The 25950-nt window shown below is 48.3% G+C and overlaps 2 protein-coding genes across 12 annotated transcripts in view; one reads left to right on the forward strand and one right to left on the reverse strand.

Moving 5' to 3' along the window:
* Positions 1-3636, forward strand: part of NT5C2 (5'-nucleotidase, cytosolic II) — an 84152-nt gene extending 80516 nt beyond the window's left edge. For all 9 annotated transcript variants that reach the window (XM_067537065.1, XM_067537066.1, XM_067537070.1 and 6 more), the window contains 4 exons: positions 186-237; positions 630-690; positions 1463-1639; positions 2656-3636. In XM_067537065.1, coding sequence (XP_067393166.1) covers positions 186-237; positions 630-690; positions 1463-1639; positions 2656-2895 — 530 coding nt within the window. In that variant the 3' untranslated portion in view covers positions 2896-3636. The remainder of the gene's footprint in view (positions 1-185; positions 238-629; positions 691-1462; positions 1640-2655) is intronic.
* A 6490-nt stretch (positions 3637-10126) lies between these two features.
* The window catches only part of CNNM2 (cyclin and CBS domain divalent metal cation transport mediator 2), a 190966-nt gene continuing 175142 nt past the window's right edge, over positions 10127-25950 (reverse strand). For 2 of the 3 annotated variants that reach the window (XM_067536966.1, XM_067536965.1), the window contains one exon: positions 15673-24354. In XM_067536966.1, coding sequence (XP_067393067.1) covers positions 24145-24354 — 210 coding nt within the window. In that variant the 3' untranslated portion in view covers positions 15673-24144. Of the gene's footprint in view, positions 10217-15672; positions 24355-25950 lie in introns of those variants that run through there. The other variant, XM_067536967.1, reaches the window with a different exon arrangement.

Below are 25950 nucleotides of genomic sequence, written 5' to 3' on the forward strand. Positions count from 1 at the left end.
TTCCATTTCCATTACACACCTGTTTCGCAGCACGTCCGCCCTAGCAGCTGTGCACTGTTTTATTTTCCATTCCTGGCCGCAGCCGCCTCTTATAAGAAGAGCTCGAAATTTGATGCGTTTCCCTCTGGCAGCTTTTCAGGTTTAGCACGCTAACTCTTTTTCTTCTCTTTTCTGGAATTATTCAGCCCTTTTTGAAGAGCTGCAGAGTCTGGACATTTTCTTGGCAGAGCTGTACAAGTGAGTACTCAAACATTCATATTATAATAATAATAATTCCCCTCCATCACACACCATCTGCCATTTGAGGATCTTAAAGCACTTTACAACTATTAGAAAATGAATCCCCCAAAGCCCCCTGTAAGTTAGGTAAGTGGTGTTATCCTCTTTTACACATGGAGAAACTGAGGCACAGAATGGTTATGACTTGCTCAGGATCACACAATGAGTCTTTGGCACAGCCAGGAGTTGATCTCAGGAGTCCTGACTCCTAATAATTCTGAGCTCTACCCACAAAGCCTTCCTTCCTTCCTCTGTAGACCATTCTTTCTAACTGAAAATTATCCCACCCCATCACCCTAGTTTCCTAAATATTTTCAAACAATTTTATATAATTTTTCTTCTATAACCAGGCATTTGGACAGTAGCAGCAACGAACGCCCTGACATCAGTTCCATCCAGAGACGTATTAAGGTATCAATTATAAAAACTCCTTTTCATCCTGAAGGATCCCAAAGCGCTTTACAGTCTGATACACAATTGTATACTGGGATCACTTCCCTCCGCTCTAAAACGCAGCCCTCCTTTGGGTGGAATGCAGCAGCTTGCAGCACACAGAAGCGTTACACAATAGCTTTCTTAGGCAGGGACATAAAGGATATCACATTCAACGAAATTAAAGAGGACCTTTGGGTAGACAGGTTATTATCCCAGGTGGAATTTGGCCAGGACATGGGGGAAAGCTTTTGCACTGTTCTGGAGAGGGCCACGGGCAAGACCTTGGTTTCATGCCTGAGCTAAAGACAGCATTGCAGAAGCTCAGTGTCCTTTGGTACCATTCTGGGCCTCTTGATTTTATACTGACTCAGAGGGGCCATCTACTGGCTTTCTGTCAGCAAGTGTTCTTGGTGTTCCCTGGGAGTTTACCATCTACTGTTCAGGCAAACCCTGTTCAGATGAAATCACAGCCTGGTGGTTTGGCTGCAGCTATGATGCAATGTTACTGATTCCAGTACAGCTTTCCCCTCCATTAGACGTGAGCATAGACTATGCTGTGGGGTCCTGCTATTAGCGTGCACACAATCTAAGTGCTTCTCTAGTCTGAGCCCCCTGCAGAATGTGGGCTTCCCAGGAACGCAGAATGTCCTGGTTATGTAACCGTCTTTTTCCAGATTCTAGTCTCTCTGTTTGTGAATTTGTGTTGCTGTCTGTCTGGCCAAGTGTTTAATCTGTGCTTTACTTGCAGAAAGTGACTCACGACATGGACATGTGCTACGGGATGATGGGAAGCCTGTTCCGTAGTGGCTCACGACAGACCCTCTTTGCCAGCCAGGTGATGCGTTATGCGGATCTCTATGCAGCATCTTTCATCAACCTCCTGTACTATCCATTCAGCTACCTCTTCAGAGCCGCCCACATCCTGGTGAGTTGTAACCCACTGAGAAAAATTATGAGTATGTAACAATCTCAACTTCCATTGAAAAGAAAAAGTTTCTAGCCCTCATGGTTGATAGATAAGCCTGAAATAACGTGAGTGCATCCCCTGGCCACCTGCAATCCCACTAGAATTGTCCAGTGAGTTGCTGGCAGAACCAGATCAATACTATTAAGGGTGGGGGCATCACTCCTGCAGTGCAGAAGAGATAGGAGACAAGCACGTTCTCATATTATGGCTTGGAGGAGCTTAAGCTTTTTATGGAGATGTCTGAGCTCTTTAGGGGAGGGTGCTGGACTGCGGCTGCATTGGCCACCTAGGAAGTTGTCTACCTTCCCCACCAGAGCCAGTGATGAGGGCTGCCCAGTGGGAATCGGGCGGTTTATAAAATAAAAATACTGGTGCCTAGAATAAAGGACATGGGGATCCTCAGCATCACATTTAGAACAGCAGAGTTGTGGATGCATGCAGTGTGCAAGAAGACACACAGAGGGGTGACACTGGTTCTAGTCACCAATACTGCTCTCTTCCACACTGGCTTTTCTACAGGAGATTCTCATAAGCTGTAATAGGGCTAATTACTGGTAGTTATGTCAATGTCACGGGCTTATGCTGTCTTCAGAAAGCCTCAGATGGTAATGGGCCAATTTGTTCTGAATGGATACCATGGAAGGTCACTGGTCTTCATCTGTAAGGAGCCATGTTCTTCGAAGAGTAGTAAAAACTATTGCACTAGGTTCACTTCCAGTCCAAGCCCCCACGCACATCTGCCGTTTAGTATTAGTTCTGTAATGCTACAAGCACACACAGCAAGCTGGAGCTGCCTTTCTGGTCACAATCACAAGGGTCACCTATCAGTACAGTGCATGTAACAAACTTCAGATGCTTGTTTTTCATTAGTATCTGCATATATTGGAGAAGTAATGAGAGCATCTGCACGGCTGATCACAGCATCCTTCTGGGACAGTGAGACAGACCCGCTCCTCTCTCTTGTTTTTGTATAGATGCCACATGAATCGACGGTGGAGCACATTCATGTGGACATCAATGAAAAGGAGTCACCCCTGGCCACCCGCAACCGCACCTCAGTGGATTTAAAAGATTCCGACTATAAACGGCATCAACTGACCCGGTCAATCAGTGAGATTAAACCACCCAACCTCTTCCCTCAGACTCCGCAGGAGATCACACATTGCCACGATGAGGATGATGATGAAGAAGAGGAGGAGGAGGAAGAGGAATAGGAAGGAAAAACTGAAGCGTCTCTGAAGACAGAACATAACTGTAGCAGTGCTGAGCAGAAATGGATCCCCATGTTCGGTTACGGGGGGGAATGGGTGTGATTCTTTCAAAGGCACGTTTTGAAAGTGTCCAAAAACTTTTTAAAATTAACACTAATCAGGAGGAGCCCCTTGTTTTTAGTTTGTGCATCAATCTGCTCTGTGCAGACAGTTCAAAATGCCAATGGATTCCGCACTACAGGAGATTTTAACAGTGCATCAGACTGCACACACGTGTTCTCTAGTGCCGCTCCGTTACGTTTTAGGGATGCTGCATGTTTTTCCCTTTTTCTTCCTGTCGATGCAATTCATTTGGTTTCCATTGAACAGTGTCCTGTGAACGGTTTGGAATTTGTACAGTCTCTGCAGAGAAGGAAGGACACAGACAAAACGGTCTGAAAAGACTCCTCCTGCTGCGAGTTGTCCACTGTTCTTTAACTCTCTGCTTTTTGGATACACTATTTTAGTGTGGGGAGAATTTGTATTGTATCCAGGGAAACATATGGCTTCCAGCATTGAATTTACCCTCTGCTAAGCACAGGTTTCCCCTTATAAGCGGTTAAAAGTTCTAAATTATCCCGGCAATATCTGATTTCAGTGGGATTCTGGTACTTAACTAGCATTCAGTAGCTTAGAAATTGTACATTTTGGGTTTGTCAGACAGGCTGTTGTCCTCCCCCGGTGGATAAAGGCTTATTTCTTTCAGCAGTGGCATGTGATGCATGATTTCTGTTACATTTCTAAAACAATTGACTCTGGTGCCATTCTCATCCTCAAATCCTCTTACACTTTCAACAAGTATTTTTAGCCCAGGCGTTTAAAGGCCTATCTTCACATTGTATGTTAGATATTTTTCCCTAATTTCTGTTATCTTTTTCTCTGCTCAGCTTTAAGAAAGGAAAAGAAAACATCAATGTATCCCAAAGATAAAAAACTAAACAGCTTCTAGAGTGGAAGTGGTCATCCTAGCCTGAACTTGGGTCACACCATGATCATGTAATGCAGGGCTGGTCCGATTGTGTGGCCCATACAGTTCCACAACACCTATCACATGGAGCTATAGCACATGGAGACTACAGGTCCCAGCATGAATGCTCCATCTTTAGCCAAGAGGAAGAGATCTGGCTCCAGATAGCTGTAGTCTCCAGGCTCCTGTGCTGGGAGCTGCAGTTGCAGGCTCTACTTCCATTTCAGAAAGGAAGATGGTGCAGTTTGCTTCATTTGGCCTGCAAGCAGTTCTCTGAGCCCTTTGGGCCTCCATCTGGTGTTAACTTAAAAACACATCTCTTGTATGTGACCATCCCCTGTAAGGCGCGGTACAGAGTGCTGCAAGTTTAACTGTGTGGTACAATTTACTACAGTGTACACTGCGATTCATTTGTGAAAGGTACAGAACGGGGCCTGATTTTAAAGAATTAGAGCTTTTGGTTCAGTCTCATAATTGCATTTGATCTTATGCCACTGTAACACACAGTGAGACGCCAAGCAGCAGGAGGTGCTATCGCTGGTGCAGCAGGTCTACAAGTCAATAAACCATGATGTTTCTAATAATATTGGCCTATCACTTTGTACCTCGCTGCTGGAAGGTGACCTTGTCATATCACAGCTGAGGGGAGCGATTCTGCTCGGTGCAGTGATGGAGAGCCAGGAAGCTGGCACTGGATTTGGATCTTCAGGAGATGTGGCCAGCACTTTTGTCACTGAGTTTTAAGGAGGGCAGTTTCCAGCCCCCTCCTGCCAGGCACTCAGAAATAATCATTTTTTTAAGGCCCTAGAACAGTGTTTCTCAATTAGATTTTGCCGCAGAACCCTTGCGCGGCCATGCCATACCCTCCACCGAAAAGTCCAGGCAATCTTCCCCTTTTCAGCAGCGCGGTGTAGGATGGTTTCGGTGGTGCGCTAACAGCTGTTCAGCGGCATGCTATTTCTTTTAATTTCGGTGGCGCGGTTCCGCAGAACACTATTTGAGAAACACTGCCCTACAGTGTGTTACGTCAGTAGCAAGTCTGTGCGTACAAAGTGGATGGATTCTGAGCTCAGCCCCTATTGCACCTGTGCATAAATCTGCTCTCCTACACAGCACACCCTTCGGCGCAGGGATGAAAATCAACACTGAGCCATTGCCTCCAGGAATGGAGGTGTGATACCGTGTGATACTGTACACTTTTTTGTTTGCCCTGGTGGGGGGGGAGGAAACAGGTTCACAGCAAATTTATTTAGAAACTGCCACCTTATTAATGAAAGGCTGGTGGGCTAATTGCTTCCCCCCCAACTGGCCACTACACACAGACTCCCCTCCCCCTTCCTGCTAAGGAAAGTGGGACAGACATCTGCCCAGCTGTCAAATGTTCAGGTGAGTGTGGGGGGGAGGGAAGAGGACACACATCTATCTGCCCACTACCACTGTTACACACTCCCCGTGTTTGTCTAATACCAGGGAAAGGGCCGCAGACCCTCACAGAGAGAGTGTTCCTTGAGCACCACATGAGATTTCAGGGAAAACGGGGATTTTTTGGGGGTGGTAAATACCTGCTTGTTCTGCATGGGGGGAGAGAGGCAGTGTTCCTGTTGGAAAAGCTGGGGCAGAGTTAGGGGAGTTGTCCCCAATTGCTCCATCAGAGATGGGGATTTTACACATTTGACCCTGTAGCACAGACGGAGGGTGTTGCTCTCATTAATCCTCGGAGCACTTCTGGCAGCTGGGTAAGGCCATTTTCAAGTTAACCCTTCCATGAGACAGTGCCCCCCTGACAACACTGATTACCTCGGCTTGTGGGAGTGAGGAAGATACTGCATGGCTTCAGGGACTAAATAGCCCAGCCGTGCCCAGCGCCTGCTGCTTTCTTGTCCTGCTCGGAAACAGAACTGAACACCTCGCCTACATGAAAGGACCACGCCTGTTTGGAGTCAGGCACCACATCGCTGCACTACGGTGCAGTAACCTCTGGAAGCGCTGCCTTGGAGAGCACTGGTCTCACCAGGTGGTGCAACGCTGCCCCTGCAGGAAACCAGACGTGGCTTTGTAAACTGAGGAGTTGCATTGCTGAGCCCCACACCACTAGAAGAGAGCCAGCAGCTTATTATAAAATTACCATTCATTTAATTACACACGGTGCTTTAAATTGAGCCTCCTAAAGCCTCATTCAGGCAAACCCTCTTGCTGCTGCTTTTTCTCTTTGAGTGACCAAGCAGACTCCACTGCAAGAGTAGTTACAGCTACTGAAAAGTACCACTGGGCAAGTACATCTGGATACAGCCGTGTAGACAGGTGAGTTCTAGGCTGGTAACGATTTTTCTATACACTGAGCACATCCACTTCTATACACTGCAAAGTCTGTGGAGAAGAAGGTTGTGAAACAAACCCCAAAACTAAGGGTTTGTTCACACTAGAAGTTTCCTACATTATTGCTGGGTCAGTGCTAAGGCTGGTAGCACTAAAAGCAGTGTAGCCACCAGCTGGGCACCAGATTAACAAGAGAGTCTCCCAGGCTCCTTCCGCATTAACTTCTCTCCTTGACAGACCGATCAGAGGAGGAGCACTCCACGACCGTAACCAGCTGCAAAGACGCACTGTTCGCTTGTACTGTAGCTCAGACTAGCTCCACAAAGGCAACACCCAACTTTAGATGCCCTGCCGCCTAGACGGCAGCTATAGACCCCACGCTCCATGATGCTGGCGTCTCACACTGATGTCAATAGACGAGGAGTCAGCAAATACTACAGGTTGGTATACGTGCGCTCAGCCCACGGTGAGAGCTGCAAACACTGTGACAGGTGGGAACACCAGCGTGTCCATGACCGTTGCATCCTTGCTTTGTGCTCTGCTTATTTTTCACACATGGTGTTAAATGCCCCTTGTGTGAACATGGTTAATGGCATCATCACACCTCTGCTGCCAGCTCACCTGGTTGGAGGCTGTGCTGGGGGTCAAGCTGAGCTGCTGTGACATCAGTGTGGATGTTTGTACTGAGAGCGGGTGCCTTGCTTTAGCTGATCATAAACAAGAGTCTTGGCTAGGCTCCAGTCAGCCCTATGAAGGAGATGCCCAGACCCCTGCAGCTGTTTATGGGCGTGCGTTGCAGGCCAGACAACAATAAAGGATTTCCTACTGGGAATCTTTGACCCTGCAAGCAGCTCAAAGACACGCTCAAGCTCTCTATACACTGCAGGGGAAAGTTGGGTACTGAAGAAAAGGCTCCACAGAAGCCAGCAAGCTGAGGAAGGCACCACCTCAACTGCCACTAGGAAAGGCCAATGACAGGGGTGTGGCCTAAACCGCCTTCCTCCCAGAGAGCAGGAGGTATCTCGCTCTGCTTGAGAGTCACAGGTTCAGATCAGGGCCTGGACTTGTGGTGCCTGAGCCCCTGGTGACAGGAGGCAGCTGGCCCCTTCCTGCTGCTCTTTAGCCCAGGCGTTAGCGTGCTCATCTATCATGGAGGAGACCCAGGTTCAACTCCCACCGCTGCCCCCTGGAACAGGGCCTGGAATGCACATCTCGCAGGGGAGCACCCTCACCCCCGCCTACTCACTCATTCTCACCTGCTGGCCCCCAGCCTGCACCGCAGAGACGGGCATATTCTACAGCAGGTGGCTCTCAAAGACCAGGGGCTAGGAGACCTGAGTGCAAATCCCTACTCTTCAGGCCCTGGCAGGAGTTGAATGTGGCTTTCCCAGGGCCCGGGGAAGGGGCCCTACTCCGTGGGCTAACACTTATAAGGCAGCAGGGGCATGGCTGCCAGGGGTGGTGTTTGGTGCAGGGCCCATGACTACTTACTTCAGGTCCCACAACCCAGACAGGCAGCGGAGGTGCCCTCTGGTCTCAGGCACCAGCTGTTAGAGTAACATGGCTGGGTGCACGATCACTGGCGGCCACTGAGGAGCCTGGGGGACTTCATTGGCAACAGCTGAGCAGAGATTTTTGGACTTCCAGCTGTGTAACGGCAGGCGCTACCACAGGCCCTTTGGGCTTCTACCCTCAGGGAAATTGGAGCAGACTATTGCATCTGCCTGGGCCAATGGCTCCAAGGGGGAGGGAGGTCCCAGAGCAAGGCCTGAGTCCCTGCATAGCAATGACAGATATTAACTAATGTAATGTACAGAATCCTCCCACAGCAGGAAACAAATGATAACAAAGCTAAGAGCACCAAAGTCCCTGTGAACGTACCCCATTCCTCGTCAGCCTGCAATCACAGCAGACTCAGAAATACTCCACGCCCCCCCCCCCCCCCAAAACACAAAGCAGCCAGGCTGACTTACTCTTGCTCAAACAGACGCAGCAATCGTAGGCCTGCTACAAGACCAGCTCCACTGGTTGCATTAACTTCCTGCCGAAGGTGCGTACGCACCAGTATGTGGCAGCGTAGCTACAGCAAGGCAAAACTGAGTCTGCAGGAGCAGCCAGCTGCTTTGCAAAAGCTCTTCTAGCATGGCCCACCCTTGCCTACAAGCTGCAAGTACCTACATGGGGGACCAACATTTCATAGCAGGTTCCTCCCTCTAGCAGCGCCTAGGAGCTCGACGTCAGACTAGATTCAGGGCAGACAGTTTTGAGCATGTGAGTAATTAAACCTTTGGAACAATTTCCCAAGGTGCATGGTGGCTGCTCCACGCCCGCCCGGCTGTTTGGCTAAGAGCTGGTCGAGGAATACTATGGCCTGTGCTATACAGGAGGTAGGGTTTGATCACAATGCGCCCGTCTGGCCTTGAATTTATTGGCTAGTTTTTCAGCCTAAAAGTAGCAGCTGGGGAAAGAAATTGGAAGGAGACTGGAGCACAGAGCCAGCGTTCCTGAGCAGGCAAGCGCACAGGCATGTCTCTGTTCAGTGGGTGGGCCTGCTGTTTGCTATGTGTGCAGCATTGTGCCATGCTCTTATGAGAGAAGCCGAGTCCCGCGGTAGCTGGGAAGGCTGAAATTCTTGCTCATCTTTAGAAATGGCCCCGCTGCCGTAGGCTGGTGCTGCCACCTGCTGGAAGTCCGTTGCTCCTGCTCCAAGCCACAGTCACTTACGCTCTCATTTGCAATGCTTGAGCATTGGTTCTCAAACTGGGGGTCGAATCCCTCGGCATCATGATGTGGTTAGGTGGAGGTCGTGAGCTGTGAGCCCCAACCCTGGCCAGGTGTGGGGCTGTGAGCCCAGCCAGGGGGAGGGACGTGGGGGGTGCGAGCAGTGACACACAGATACTGCTCACCATCCCCAACATTTCTCTGTGCCCCCCAAGGGGCTGTGAGGGCCAGGTCCCTTTCCCCACCTGGGCAGTGCTGTGAGGAGAGCATCAGCAGCTGCTGCTCTCTGCCTGCCAGCCCCTTACACAGCCCAAATAGGGACAGTGCCCTGGATTCAGGGAGCCTGGATGTTGCTCCTCATTTCCCCCCCACTCCACACAGGTGCAGGGTAGAGCAGTGGTTGAGGGGTGCAGTGAGCAGCAATACCAGCTGCTCAGTGCACCCAGGTCAGTTTCCCCCTGTGGGTGCAGGAGGGGGGATGCTGGGGTTAGGGGGTGAAAGGGGAGCCTGTGGAGGCCAGGAGGTCACACTCTGTGGGAAAGGGGTCAGCAGTACAAAAGGTTTGAGAACCACTGCTCTTGAGGTACTGGCCCCTGAGAATGCACTTGCAGGATGGAGTAGGGCACCGTCCACAGCAAGTCACAGCACCTGCCCCCAGCCCAGGGGTGTTTTGAAGGGGGGGGGGGAATACATTGAAATGCGTTGTGCTGGGCTGGTGAGTGGGCCCGGTCAGTCACAGGGTGAGACAACGAGTACTAAGATGGAGAGGGAGTGAATGCTGCCCTTAAAACAACTCTCAGAGTTCACAAGCCGGCGGCTGGAGACATGACAGGATTGTGAGGAAGCTATTCTGTCTGGCTATGCCGTAAGTCATGTGCCTGGCCCTACAGGAGCCAGGCTCCCTTGCGCTGCTGTCTGTCTAGTAGCCTGTCTTGTAGAAGATGCAATATCCCACTGCTTCAGCGAGCCGCTGTCCTACCCGGAGCAGGGGCTTTGTGCGCCACAGACTGAGGGTCCAAGCCCCACAGCAGCTGATCTTTCAACAGCTTCTGTTTGAACTTAACCTGACTGTGGGGCTATGGCTGAAGGTAGTTCAGTGGGATTTCTCTAGCACCCACCGCATTCCCCCCGCCTCCTTTTCACACGACACTATGGAAATCCAGAGGCTCTTTTATCCTACTCACCCCTTGTTTTTGCTTCTCAAAGTAAACCTTACAGGCGAGAGCAACACTTGATCACACTCTCTCTCTCTTTAGGGCCAGTGGTTGGATAATCAGGTACCTAAGAAAGAATAAAATCAGAGGTATGTATTCCTAGGTGAACGCTCCCTACCTCACACAATGGGGTTAGCCCGAGGATTTCTTGGCTCACTCTCCTAGCCAGTGTTCTCCACCTTTTCTGGGCTCAAGACGCATCTGCAAACCTTGATGGCCTGTTGCTACCCAGTAAACAGCTTTAGAGATGTAAAGAAAAGTCTCAGTAAATATTTCTTACTCATGCTATACAGTACACACATTAACGCGCTATTAAATACACTGTGCTGGCTGGGCTCAGTTCCCTGCTCCAGGCGTTGGGACCTCCCTCCACGGTTGTAGCACCACTCAAGTTTGGCCAGGCCCCCTCCTGGGGTGGTGTGCGAATCTGTAAGAGTGACACTGCAACCTGACACACGGGCCACGCTCAAACAGCCTGGCTGCAACGACCCTTGACACATTCTGACAGCCCAGTTTTGGGAATGACCCCGGAGTTGAGAGACCGTATTCTAGCTTCTACTGTCCTGGCAGAGGGGTTGAACTAACGACAGTGCTGCCAGCAATGGAGGTTTTGCTCTGTATTTCCTTGCTCAGCTCATGGCACCGTTCTCCTGGCCTTGTTTGGCAGTTACCTGTTTACCTGACTGACAGCAAAGGCACTTGAAGTAGCCGGCTGACGTTAGCCCCAAAGTACAAGAGCCTTGGTACTGCTACGGGTGGAGAGTAGCTTCTGCATCTTGAACAGCTTTTCCTTTTTAAAGCGGCTGCTGGCGCATGGCGAAATGACCAGGAAGCCCTGGTGCAAGCCTAGTGTGTTGCACTGCTGCACAGCCAGTAGAGGGAGGAGCAGCTAAGAAATGCATTCCCAGCTGTTTTGCTGCCACTGATCAAGCGGGGACAAACTGACAAGGCAGGTTAGTTTCAGGGGGGTGGAAGGGCCATGAGGCTGGAACAGGGGAAATCACGATCTGTCCAGTGAAAAGGAGCGCTGAGAAGAGAGTCTCCTTGTGTTCAAGTTTCACAGATGGTGTTTTGCAAAGTGCTTGGAGGGAGAGTTTCCGGCCCGCCAGGCAGTGGAACTGGGGGTGGCGAGGTTGCAGCACCTGTAGTTACTAAGCAGTGGATACTGCAGAGCAGTGAAGAGTCCCGGCAGCTTTTCTAGTCAAAGCCAAGCTCCCCTTCTGCACCCTGTGGGGCAGCTTCAAGTCTCACTTTGTCAGGTGTTTCTCGGGTATAAAGCGACTCAAGATCAAATTGGTGGGGGAGCCCGAAATTGTAGGGAGACCAAAGACCCAAGTGCAAATTCACCTGGCGAGATTAGAGCAGCAGGGGCTGCAGGCTGCCTGGGGAGATTTGGTACTAAGATGTGGAAGCCCTACACAAAACAGGAGGAAAGAAACACACACGATATGGGGAATGTAACCAAATCGCCATTGCACTGAAGTGAGTTTGTTTTCACCTTGTCCCCTTAACATGAGCTGAATGACAGAAGTGAAATCTTAGCATCTCTACCAGGCTAGAAGTTATACTAGAGCTGACTTTGCAACTGGTCCGTAGCTGCAGAATAGGTCTAACGAAGACCATGGAACTTGAATCTCTCCCCTTTGAGTTTTGGCTCTGGATCTGGCCTATGTAGCTCTGACCCATCTAGACTCCTACCAGTCCTTTCCCAGTTGCTGTGGGAATCAGGAGAAGGACCCTGCTCTGAAAGATCCAGTCATTCCCAAGCTCTAAGACGTTATTACAAAAAATGAAGGGTGAAGGAGGATTCTGAAGGTCACTGACCCTTTCACGATGATGCCATGGCAGGATTTACTATGTTTAAAAGTTGTTCTCCAAGTTTAGACATTTGAATTTTTTAAGGTTTAGCTCAGCAGATTACAGTCCCTGAAGTTTTCCTGGAGATGCTGGAACAGCCTAAAATATTCTGCCTTTCAAAATGCTCTCCACAAATAGCTCACTTCCAAACAACTGGCTATTTGTGATGCTATGATGGAGAGAAGCCTCCTCTAGAAGCTGGAGTTACGGAAACTATTTGACCCTGTTGCTGATGGGAAAGTGGCAGACGGAGTCAGATGAACACCCACAAAGTTACTGAAGCACAGATCCCACCGCATGCCACAAGACGTTGTGCTCTGTGCCACTCGTGCCATTCAGTTCCCAGCTGGCTCCAGAAGCTTTTAATAAACCCCATGACACACGAGCAACTATTTACTCTCCCTCTTCAAGCCCGCAGTTGCTTGAGGAAGCTTGGCATCCTCAAGTCCAAATCTTGCCTTAACATGCCAACCCTTTCCCATGTAAACTAGCTCCTGGCACAGGCATCGGTCCGTTACAAACTGCTCCCGCCTCCCCTCGCTCTGCCCTTCTTCGCAGATTAAATTCTTGCCTGAAAAGCATTCACTAGAATCCCTGTGAGGAAGCTGGGCTGGAGGAATAGGTGCTACTTTTGGAAGAGGGCCTTTCCCAGCTCAAGCCCCAAGCCGGGGGAGTGAACAGCTTTCCCCAGTCGGGCGATCTGATGGCTGCAGGAACACGCACTGCCCCTAAGGAATGGACATGAACTACAGCCAGAGTCGAGATGCCCTGAACAAGGGCTCTTCCATCTCCCCCCAACTAGAGCAGGAACATTTCTTGTGGCACATACAAATGCTACCGTGGGCACCATTCAAAATTCAACATTAGCACTGCAGACATTTCCTGTTCTAAGCCAAGGGAAATACCAGTTCGGCAGCACTGAATATGCATCGAAGTGGGGCCTCCCAAAGCAGAGGTGAGGATCCTGAACGTTCACCAATAGAGAACAAGCCACCAACAGGTTTCTGCCAGGTTTGCTTCCATGCCAGCTAGGCAGCTGGTACTTCAGTTCTCCCCTTCAAAACTGCACCACTTGATGGTGCCTTGATCACAGCCTCCAGGCAAACGAACATCATCCCACAAAGACACACATAGGGCAGACTGTAGCAAGATTCCCCAAAGCGGCCATTCAAATCAGAGGCCACTGTGGAAGCCAGAGTCAACTCACAATCCTGCAGCGTTCACTTTAAGCCAGCGGCTACAGGACAAGGAGAAAACATCTCTAAGCACAACAAGGAGACAATGTCCTGATTGCAGGTGAAAGAGAGTTCAGATTAACTTAAAAACAACTAAGTTAGGTTGTTCCTCCACAGAACAAACATTTGTCAGTTTTCATCTCATCACAGACTTCTCACCGCCGTCTATAAATAACTCAGCCGGGTGCTTTCTCCTCCGTGCTTGCGACAGCTTCAGTGAACTTCCAGCAGCTCCTGCTCACAGTCGTGTCTAGGCTAAGCTAGAGCGCGTTAGCGCTCTACTGCACCCAGCTGGGCCAAGAACCCACCCCAGCCTCGAGACTTTCCAGGCTTTGACTCAGTGACCTTACAATGCTGTGCAATGTGATGTTGCAGTATGAGTCTCCCTCCCCCGCAGATACTTGGATACAAGGTTTGCCAAGCAACCTTTTCTGGGGGTGTGACAATGATTGTGGCCAGCTTTCAAGCCACAGCAGCACCTACATACATGATCCATTATGGCTACAGCCAACAAAGCTCTTTGGACACTGTTGAGGGTAACCGGCGATGCGCTCAGATCATAATCATTTCCAGGAACAAAGACGCTATAGCCCAGCAGCTGCACTGCAAAGAAACGGTGATGCTGACCTGTGTGAGGGCCCAGATCCACAAGTGGATTTAAGCTCCTAACTTCCACTGTGATCAATGGATCTGGGCCCAGGTGTCTCTGCTACACATTGTTCCACCACTCCATGCTGCTCACGGAGATGGACAGGAAGCCACAGCCCTGCTGTCTTACGGGACGCCGCTTCTCCAGTAGGCCATCTGGCTCCTGCGCGTTTGCCGGTCACGAAAGCCAACAACTGCTGTTGCCCAATGTTCTGGATACATGACCCTTCTCTTAACAATGAGAGCACGTCGAATGACGAAGGCCAGTGCTGGTTTCACTGGAGCAGAAAGCTGAATGCAAAGCAGTCCTGTGTTTAGAGGGCTCTTGTAGGCGTTCCCTTTTGGGACTATCCCCCATGGGGCAAGCCATGTGTCCTTGGGGGTGCTCAGCAGAAGGTGATGCCTGAGGGCACACAAAGGAATGGAAGGCTTGTCGTTTACGAAGAGCAATGGCCTCTGGAGAAAGAACGTTCTGAAACCAATGACAGTTACCAAAAACCAGCTCCAGGCCCCACACAACACAAGCCTGTTTGGTTAGACCATAAGAAACTCCACTGATGAATTTGATACTGTCGGTTGCAGCACCAAGGGGGAGGGAGGGCAAGTCGTAACATACACCAAAGAGAAGAACGGACGCACAACATTAAGACAACACTTAGGGATGGACTGACAATCCAGTGCACTGAAAAAGAGTAAAAGCAACTCTGGGGCAGGGTTACGCTCCCTCCCGTTCAGTAGCCATAAGAGGGTGAAGGATATTGCATTTGGAGAATTAAAACGACCTCCACTAAAAAGAAGACAATCCAAATGGGGCTGCTTGAGAATTTCTGCCCTGGTCAGTTTTATTTTGGTGTTATATAGAAGGCAAAAGGGACAGCCAAAAATATTAGAGCTTAACTAAATGATTAGGAGTGTGGGGCACAGGGAGATGAGAGACATGAGAACTAGCCACAAATACTAGCACCCACAGGGAGCAAACACCAAGCCTGGGAGACAGACTGGGGTGGGCCAACCTTCCCTTGGACACCATCTGATAAATCAATATGGTGGCTCCAAAAGAAGCAGCCAGACATATGCCACCTTCTTCAGCAAACAGAGTCCAAGTAAAGGCTATTTCTAGAGCAGTGCAGTGTGGCAAGGGAGGTGGAGGGTGGGCAGGGACAGTCACCACATGCACCATCTACCTCGACTGGACAGCTGAAGCGTCTATGGAATTCTACCATCAAACCTCATTCTGCAACCTAGGTAGAGACAATGTGAATAAAGTCTGTGAGGGGTAACAGGCAGGTAACATGGTAATTCACTACACTACATACACACATCGGACCGCACAGCTGTACAACCCATCCCAAGTCCCTTGCTGGCTTTCCAGCTGAAGTTCATGCAAAGCCTACAATGTACACAACCTAAGGGACACATTACACATCACTTCGATTTAACAAATCTGTTGTACGGGAAAAGAAGGGTGTAAAGAAGGGATTTTATTAGTGGAAGAAAAAGGACATTCCTGCTAGAAGGACTGCAAGACTGACTTCCACGGGCCTGAGAGATCAGCCCTCTGACACTCTTGGCAACCTAAGAGCAGCGCAACAAATTGGGGAAGCATTGATCATGATCTGTGATCAGCAAGGACCTGGATCCTGATCTACTGCCATTACTGGAGTTCCAGATGCTCAGCCCCTCTCATGCCAAGAGAACGACAGATGATGAGGAAATTATCAATCCATCCCTTTAAATAAATAAAGGTGAAACATGGAGAAGGGAAAATGCATAAACTGGAATGTTCAACAGAAAAATCATCATTTATCTAAAAAGAATAGAAATAAACAAAATGCTTTTAAACAAAATCACAAAATATACAAATAAATCAGGTACAAAATAAATAGGAGAGATTGGAAATCTACAACACAATTGGAATAATTATAACATTTGTTTGTATGACAATCGGTTTATGAAACGTATACACTTCATTCATGGATTTCATTTGTGCTTATTCAGGTTTATGTACACAATGTGAAACACTGTAGTCAGAATACTACGTCTCTGATAAAAACTGGAGCAATGTACAATATGATACAATTAGCAAAAGACCACATATGACGGAAAGTAAGAAAGTGAAAAGGCCTAGGAATGGCAGCGTAATCTAAAGACAATTGTGTGGGATGAAACAGCCGTGAACACACTTTTTAAAGGTGAACTTCAAAGCTTTTGGGTGAAGAAAAAGGAAAAAGGTTTATGAATAGAAGTCAGGAAGAAAACGTGTGCAGACTGCAACACGCAGTCAGACAGGTTTTAAAGGTAAGGTTTGAATACCGGGCAATGGCTTGGTTTTAGTGATTAGCAGCTGTTGCAGAGACACAGTTGAACGCTGAACCACAGAATGGGGGCTGTGAAGTGATAGAGGAGCGTATCCTCCAATATCTGGGCTTCCAGATTAAATGGATTTGGCATCGTGACATCTGCACCTTGGTTCAGTTACTGATCTGGGATCTTAAGTAGCATTGAGTAAACAAAGGCTTTATGGTTCACCCCTTAAGGCCCAACCCTACAACCCATCTGTCCCTTGAAGTCAGTAGGAGTTCTGAGGATAGGAAATGCAGGATCCGACTTTAAGGGAACGTCTCCATGTTTTGGAGCCTATGGCAGTGAGCTTCCCAGCCTGGGTCGACAGACATGGGCTTGCAGTGCTCACGCTGGCGCGCTAAAAGTAGCTGTGGAGATCGCTCTGTGAAGATGTGGTGTGGGCTAGAGCTCAGACTCTGAACGCCACGATGCCTATTTTTAGAGCGCTAATGAAAGCCCTGCTAGCCTGAGTCTCTCAATCCAGGCTGGGAGGCTCACTCCCAGGGGCTCCAAAATGTTGGGTAGACCTTTAGTATCAGAGGAGCAGGTCCTTAGATGTTCCCGCTATCCAAACTCCAAGTCAGTGTGCAGCAAAGGTAAGACACAGCAAATCTTTGAGTGATGGCCCCTCCCTCTTTGATAACTACAATGATTATGGGTGGAGTGGGGAGAGGATCAGAACAGCACAATCAGTTACTACCTTCTGCCCCGCAAACTCAACCAAAGTGGTGTGCGGCCAGCAGGGAACTAGATGCAGTGCAGCAGCAGAGTCAGAGTGTGGAGAGCATTAACCAGAATGACAGAATGCATTACCTTAGTGAGAATCCATCAACGAAAACTTTCCCAGCCCAACTAGGAACCTCACGAGCAGGAATTGTGTCGGAGATTCTCTAGGTACCATGTCTGTTGCCTGTGTGAACACATGCTCACAAACCTAATTAACTTCTTAGGTACCAACCTATGGATGGGTCCAGAAGGCATTAATGCAAGTATCTGAACTTTCGATGACAGGCCTAAAACCCAACTAACCTGTCTGACACCACCTACTGCAAATACCTTACTTCCTTGGTATCTCTAGCGGTAAGGATTCGCTACAACACTAGTGCTGGAAGGGCAAAATCCTCCATTCTTATAAACACTCTGGGTTCTGCACTCACTCCAGACTCAGACCGTGCCCTGCACGCAGACTGACTTCGGCACAAAATGGGGCACTTGAGATCTGCAGTATAGAAGAAACCAAATTTTTGCTCCAAGAGGTGGAACTGCAAATAAATATCAACCAAATGCTGGTAGCCAACCAGACTCCACTTGCCTTGTGTCCAAACACTGCCCCACAAAAAGTGGAGAACTCTAGAGAACCCAGCATATCCCAGCAGCTCCTTGAGTGTAACTGCTGCTTAAAATCTAGATTTCATTCACCTGTTTGCATAGCGTGAGACGCTTCGCTGTCGCTGATGTTATGGTGCGGACTTTCCAATAGTACTGACTGTAAAATCTCAAACCACACTCTGCAACGGGCAGGCTAGGTTCTCTTCATAATTCTCCAAACCATTCTTTAGAGAAGAGGATTGATCAACATAAAGCACTTGACTAAAACAGATTTAATTTTCTTACTAGCATTTTCACAGCAGCTGGGGAGGCACTTTACTCTGCAGATTTCCAGCTGCCAGCCCTGTTCAAATGTAAAAGTCTCAGGAGAAGTCGCACAACAATAGGTTTGGGGGGGGAGGAGAATCAGAAAACCCAAGAACCTTATCTCAAGGTGCACAAACATTCTAATGGAGTCAGACCGCAGGGACACAAAAATGACGAACCGTCATCTTGGCTTGCGGCTGACGATATGACAGACAAAATCAAACAGAAACCAGGCAAAGGAGTTTAATCCACTGATAGCCACACACTGTAGGTTTTGGGTTTGGTCCCATCCATAGGGGAGACTTTAAAGCAGCATGTGAATGGGGGTGGGTAGGACGGACGAGAGGGCTCCGTAAGAGTCACAGAACTTAGGTGTTCAGACAATGTCTGATGTCTCTGACACTCCGAGCCACAAGTCAGTGCTAACGACAAGACAAACATCTCCAACCAGGCTTCTTCGCTGTGCAAGAGGCTGACGGCAGCATTTTAGTTTCATGCCTCCTACATTCGCCTTCCCCAGCTCCGGAGGAAAGGAGCTGGGACTTCCCGCGTTATAGAAGGCTTTCCCCTTCTTCCCCTAAGGAATGCTCTAGCCTCCCCAAGCCATTTCCAGGGGTTAATGCAGAAAAGTGATAAACACGTGAAATCCAAACTGGAATTCTAACCTGTGCTAGGGACGTTCCATAGCCGCGCTCCGAACATGCACTCACGGTGTGGGCAGCTAAGCACTGTAGGGAAGCAAAAGGTGGAGAGATTAAACAGAGCATGAAGAGTGGCCTTTTGGAGGAGACGGGCAGGGCAGGGGCAAGGAGGAGAAACCTTGATAAATATTGGTGGGGATGGTGGGGGGGGAAATGAGGCAAACCTAGATATTGCTATTAGGCTCCTCAATGCCAGGCCTCGCTCGCGACGTCTGAGCTGCCGCATCACGTCACTGTGCCGTGGGGGTGGCAACACTTCAGAAGCAACTCTCGCCATAGAGACCACGCAGGCAGGTGCACCGTGGCTAACGTACCAGACACACAGCAGAGCAGTGAGGCGGTTCGGCTAGTTACTCATCTCAGATCTCGCTCTCCCCCTAGTCTGACCCAGATGAGGGTGCCTTTTGGATAAACAACCTGCCCTTTGGCTTCACTCAGCAAGCTGATGACTGCTCTGTCAGAACAGGCCAAGCCCTTGTTTTTCTTTCAATCCAAGGGCCATGTACTTCTTTGGAGCCACACTATGGACAGCCCGAGGAAAGAACAGCACGTACACAAAGCCAAAACAGCACGAAGTCCAGCAAGTCCAAGATCTGCTTCACACCGTGCTACTGAGCATAGCAAAGACAAACATTTCTCAATGACATACGAATGCCAGTCAGACACCCTCGGTATAAAGTCTCAAGTTACAGTGTTAACAACAGATACTGTAATGGTAACACCCACCCCCACCCCAAGTTTGCTAGTTCTAAACTAATCCAGACACTGGATAACATAACAACTGGTACACAGGTACTAGTTTTAAATCAATGATTTGTGTATTCGATAGCCTGTAACATATGGTACGTCTAGCACATGGGAATGTTTGTGTGGCTATTCTACATCAGCGTGAGGAAGATGCATTTCCCAACAGGTCCTGGAGAGCTCGGTCATCCTCTCCACCATATGTGATACTTCCATGGGATGCTAGCGAAGAGACAATGCTGTCAGCTGCCATTCACACACACTACTCCCCTGTGGCTGAGCTCTCCAGAGATCACATGAAGCACCTTCCACAACCAAAGGGGGCAGAGCATTGCTGCTGTCCCATCGGCCACTATTTTCCTTCGAGCCACTTTCAGAGTACAGCAGTAGCTCCCTGAGACACCTCCGCCAAGGCCAGATCCTAGCCTGTTTAAGCACCTGCCCACTGAGATATGGGGAGATATTTGTGGGGTCTCCCAAGAGTCATTCACTCTTTCCCCTCCCACCAGGCCTTCTCCCCAGTCATCTTTCTCCCCAGGATAGATGAATGCAAAGGGGATATTGACAGGAATACGAATCTGGAGGAAGTATGTGTGTATTTAGCAGTGGGATTACCACCACACTGCTAAAGGTGGAACCAGGTTAGACTTTGACTGCTACATCCGGAAACAATACTGGAAACCACAACGAGCTCAGTATAGGAGCAGTGATGCAAAAAGGGCTGGGACAGTTGCACAGTGCATTGTATGGCATGCAAGTAATGAGCAAGGCAGGGTCTTGTGCAAGCCTGCCACATCCAGCTCTGCTGACGCACCTCAATCCTGATCTATAGCACCTCCTGCTATGCCAGTCTGGGTCCCCCACCTAGCTTTGACAACGCACATCAATCTGGAGCTGCACCTGCTATGCCAATCCTGGGCTATCCCACACCTCTGCCAAGGTACTTGAATCCTGGCCTTCATTCTCTGCTTTAGCCCAGTCCTAAGTGATCCTTGGGCAGGGATTTTGCTATGCAGACAAGTGGCAGGAAGAATGATGAGGGCCCTGCAAACTCTCACCTGTGCTTTGAAGATGTGAAGTAGGGTCTACAGAAGGGACAGGTTATACGCTCAAACCACCTCCACCCCAGAGCTCACGTGCTTCATATGATCTCCACATCACCACTCAGTCTTGTTTGAACAGAGAGATTCTCATTACAAAGCAAGAACATTCCTTCACTCTTTACAAAGATTTGGCAATACACACAATTAAAAATCATAGTAACAACAGATTCAGGTGCATTTCCTTCAACAGGATTTAACCAACAGGAGTGTAAAAATGAATTCACAGCTGTGCATTTAAGATATTAGTGTGGAAAACCTCACTTCAAAGAACTCGTGTGCAAAATCGGTATTGACACAAGAAACCATGGCGGCATATCCTCCTGCCTCCCAGAGACCACCGGCTAAAAGGCTGGATTCTGCACCTTGGACTATACTTCAACACAGGTGAAAGAGGGAAACAATACGGACCACAGGAGCCAATGCTAAAAGATGCAGTATCCTTTCTACAAATCAAAGCCTTGAAAAGAGTCAAGGACTGAAGTCAAGTTCCAGCGCACCCACAGTTTTCAGCTGGTAACTTGTTTCATGACAGTGACTGATCGACAGCTCCGCCTTGGTTGTGCATGGCATTGCACTGTAGAATCTCGAACCTGAGCATACCTGAATTTGGACAGCCAAGCGGAGACGCTCAGAACACTATGCCTGCTCTGGTAGGAAGTTTACAGCACAACAGGAGCTCTTGGAAGCCGGGGGATTTCCACTGCAGCAGGAATAGCAAGGACGCTATTTCTGCAAACATGGGTTCAAAAACTAAGAAGTCTCTTGAGTTGGGCGTGTCTTTCTTCTGCCTGCCATGGTGCCTACCACACAGAATGGTAGCTATTTCACTTGGATGCCCATCTGTACAGTGCCCCCCTTCACATTTCAACAGAAAAAATCCCATGGAGACTGGATGATCCAGAGACTGGATTTTTTTTCCAGAGAAGCCAGTCTATGGAAGGACATCATGCCAAGTCCCTGAAGCCAATTTGTGGGAGCTCCTGTCCCCCCTCTAGGGGATGTCCATTTTCCATAGAAATCACACCTGTGACCAACTAGTTCTATGAAAGTTACTTCACCTTCTCTTACACACTGCAAGAGAGGAGAAAAGTTCTGCAAAAGCAGCCTGGAGTGTTTGGAATAGCGACCCTCACGGAGAGACCAAGTTACTCGCCTCTGGGATCACACTGCTTTCGTGGTTTGTGTTACAGGGGAACAAATATTTTCAAAAAAGCCATGACGTAGCATGAAAACCAGCAATCAAATCAGATTAGAAATCTCCACCCCAGCAGAGAATTTCCTCTGCTTGAATCCTGCCCTCACTCGGCAGGTTTGACACGAAGGATACTGCATCCCAAGATTACCGTGCTATGCATCACTTGCAACAATGGTTTACAATCAGCAACATTAGGGCGCAATGACAGTTTAAATAAAAGGGACCAGAGCAAGGAAACAGGTCACTTCCCTACCAGGGTTAATGAAAAGGTGCAATGTTTGTTAGCAGCCCTTCTTGAGTCAGCTAAATAGGAGGCTGCTGTAAATAATCTGTAACTTGCCAGCTGCATCCGAGGCCTGTGTGGCACATGCGTCCACAGGTGGCTGCCGTTCTCTCGCAGAGCTTTACCAGAGCCAACAGGTGGGATAGAAAATGCTGAAGGAGACAACAGACACACCATTTAAAAGGAAGAAGCAGCAGCATTTTTTAAAATACAAGGTTAAAAAATGTGGGAGATAAGTTTCGGGGCTGAATTTCCCATTCCTAAGGCCGAAAGCAAATGGGACAGACCCCACACAGTAGCCGCACACACTGGCTTCCCACAAGGAGCTGCTGCAGTGAAATATTTATTGCACCTTTTCAGAACGCATTTGCACAGATGTGACTATGGCGCTTACTGTCAAAATTGTCTCATACCAGAGAGAAAGCGCTTCCCACCTGGGCTAAGGGAAGGGGGAGGCAGCACTGATGCTATGGATTCTGGCAGCCACACTTAGAATTGGGCTTTGCTTTTAAACTTAGAGTCAGATAAAGCTGATCTGAGCATAAAGAAAGAAAATGGTACATAACAATCAGGCCACAGGATGCTCCTGGAGCAGCACAAACTGAAATTGAACAAAGAAACCACTATGCAGCATTTGTTCATCTCTCCAGATCTTAATACTGCTGTCAACTTTCACATTTTCTTTAAAATAGCACTGAAGAGGGGGAGAGAGCACTTGGGGTGGGGGAGCCTGGGTTAGGTCAAAGCCCCAGCTCTGGGGTAAACGCCACCACAGACGTTGCATTTTGGGGGTTTAAAACACACTGAACTCCCAATGAATCCATTTTCCCTCCATTCTGAGGCCAGGCTCTGGGATAGACAGCTGGAGTGGCACTGACAGCAGTCCGAGAGGATGCTACCATGGGCAGATAGAAGGACAGTAGATAAAAGGGCAGAGGGAAGGAAATACAGTGGCTCCTAGAAAAGGAAGATAATTGCCTGGAGACACAATCCCTGAAGTGCAATATGCTCCCTTAAACTCCCTCCGCAAAATACCGATCAACCTTGTAGTGGAAGTTCTTTGTCAGTCTTTGGGGAGTTCAGGAAGGCCCTGACTCCACTGTGAAATCCACCTTGCAATGGCAAAGATTTCAGAGCCACCTGGAGGATTTGCTTTGGGCATTGTTGTAGCAGCATCTTTTGTCTTAACACAAACAACGATCCTGGGGAAATGGTTTGTTCTAAATTCCATCCCAGTTATTTAACATGCACTGCAGATATGCTCTGGTTAAAGCGAAGGGAACACAGACTATTTCAGCATGTTAGAATCTCAGATTCAACATTTTGGGGTCCCCACTTTCAATACAATAGGAGAGGCAGGGAACATGACCATGTGCTTTCCAGTAACATCAATGCAAATCCCAGGAGGACAAAAATTTCCCAGTAACTACTAGGGAAATGTGATGAGACTGCAGTTTTGTTGATTAAAAACCCGCTTTCATATTCAAAACACACAACATCTGTGGAGGTTACAAAACTGTAAATGTAACAATTTTTTTGTTTGTTTTACAAGGAACCTTCTGAAACGTCAACGCATGCAATCAAAAGATCCCCCCTTCCCTGAAGCTAAACTAGGGAGAAATTAATACCCATTCCCCCAAACTTCCATACCGCTAACCCCAAAGTTCCTTGAAGTCTCAATCATTCTTTGTTCTTAGGACACAAATATGTACAAGTACCAGTTGCTGTTTTAAAAACAGGGCAACAGACAGGAGCAAAGGGAGGGGTGGAAACAGGTCTATGACACTGGAGCTGATTCACAAAGTCACAACAGAGCCTAATTGGGGCAGGGGAGAGACAGCAACAGTTTAAAACTCTGCAAAATTCTTTTTAAAAACATGATCTCTCTTGAAAAAATAATCAGAGCTGTTTTAAAAACTTCTCCGTGCGCATCTAGGAAGAAGGGAAAACCAATGAGGATCAAAGATACGGCTGAAAAAATAAACACAATTCTCCTTTGCGAGGAAGAATTCCATCGCTCTCCACGGGGCGCTCGTCACGCCCACCGTTTGTTTGGTTTTTTGTCTCACTGTTCGCTTTTCTTCCCATTTCTTCCTCTTCGGCTCCCAGGAAGGTCACTAAGTCTTTGGTCTCAGAACACCGGATGCAGCACAGCATTGCAAGCACATACTAAGAGCATTCGCAGTCAAGGAGCAGCGAGGACTGGGCCTGCTGAAGAGATGGGTGGGAAGGGGATGCCGATGGTTAGCTCCTAAATGGAGCCTTCGCTGTGCATACTGTGATTGGACTTGTTGTGTGTCACACAGTTCTGTTCGTTCAGCAGGTTTGCCGTCTCATCCAGCAAACCATCGTGCAGCTCTGTAAGAGTCAGTTCGATTTTAGTGTTTTCACTGTCTGAGGATTGAGGTGTCTTGTCCATCCGAGATGCCATCAGGGCATTTTGGTATTGCTGTCTTGAGATCTATTTCAGGCACACAAGGGGGATGGGGGTGGGGAACACACACAAAAAAGACACAATAACACTTTGGTTTCTACTGCTGGTGTCCTAGAGGACACACTATGAACATAAACCCCCGCCCCTTCCCAAATTCTCCGTTCAACCCTGTTTTTCGTGGGATCATCCCACTTTCTATAAACTGAGTTCTGCAAGTCTAGCAGGATAACAGAGAATCCTAACTTAGTATCATGATGTGGTGATAGTTCAACGTGACACAACATTGTGATGATAATATTGCCACACGGTTCCATCCTGTCTCCATGTTGTGATGCATGGATTTGTCCCACTGGATAAAATCCCAGGAGGCCCCAAGGGATTTCCAGTTACTTCTAGCTAAAAGCCACTGATGTTGCGATGCAAATTTTTAGGGCCTCATCCAAAGCCCATTGACATCAATGGGAGTCTTTCCAGTGACGTCAATGAGCTTGAGATCAGATTCTTAGAGCCCTCTGTAGGAAGCGAGTCAAACAAGCGTTACATTTCTGATCTAGTTCAGCAATTCATGGTCTCATGTGCAGCATGGGCCAAGTCCTGAAGTCCTTACTCTGAGGTCAGTGGGCATCTGCCTGAGTAAAATCTCAGCTCTACATAGGGCCAACATCAAATAAGCCATCTAAAAAATATTTTAGGTTAGCGTCCCAAAAAACTGGCTAGCCTGAACTTAGGGTTTGCCATACTGGAGTCAACATATAGGTAAAATATTTCAATACCTTGCCCTGGTGCCGGAGGCTCCAGAGGAAAGCAAACTCACTCACCTCATACTGTACCCTACAATAGTGCCATGCTAAGTACATCGGGAAGTGGGGAACTCCTTTCTGAAAACAGCAAGCAATCCTCTTGCACTGCACTGGACTCACCTTCCCAGTTATATCTGCATGTCACTGTCTGAAATGATGTTCATGTATGGACGACCCTAAGTTCTGAACAGGAACAGCTAATTGACGTGGGGGTTGGGACAATGAAGGAGGCGGGAAAGAGGTTCTGCTTCTCACTTGCTAGGATCAGATCTCACACAGAAATTTCAAGGGGTGTGGGTGCAACATAACCTTGGGTTGCTGCTCAACACAAAAGAAGAATTGGCTGTTGCAGTCTATAACAAGGGCCTGTAACACTGACACTGAACTTCCAATTCACTCTGGCTGGTATTAAACCCTTATTAATGTAAGTGTGAAGCTCAGTGCATCAGCTGGTTGGGGCATATGTCTGTGCGTTAAGACAATATCACTTTTAAATCTTATTCCCAGCATTAAAAAGATTTTTAAAAATTCTCTCCCTTACGTAAAGAGAGTTTCCAATATCTGATTAACTAGGGCAAAGGGCAGAACAAGTTAAAGTGCACTGTTCAAGTTGTTTACTGACAAAGAAAACCTGAATGTAACTAACCAGTTGAAAATGGTTTTGTTTAAACTAAGCACCATGATCATTCTGGGACAGTGGGATACCAGCCTCCATAATATAAAATGGGACTTCCAGCTAGGTTTGAATTTCCAGTTCCTTCACATTGGTCTGCTCATCCCACAGAATCTATATACACCTCGTCTGCTTCTCATGATGGGACAT

This window comes from Emydura macquarii, unplaced genomic scaffold (assembly GCF_026122565.2).
Source record: "Emydura macquarii macquarii isolate MOO-44397 ecotype Brisbane River unplaced genomic scaffold, CSIRO-AGI_Emac_v2 contig_3692, whole genome shotgun sequence".
Classification (NCBI taxonomy): domain Eukaryota; kingdom Metazoa; phylum Chordata; order Testudines; family Chelidae; genus Emydura; species Emydura macquarii.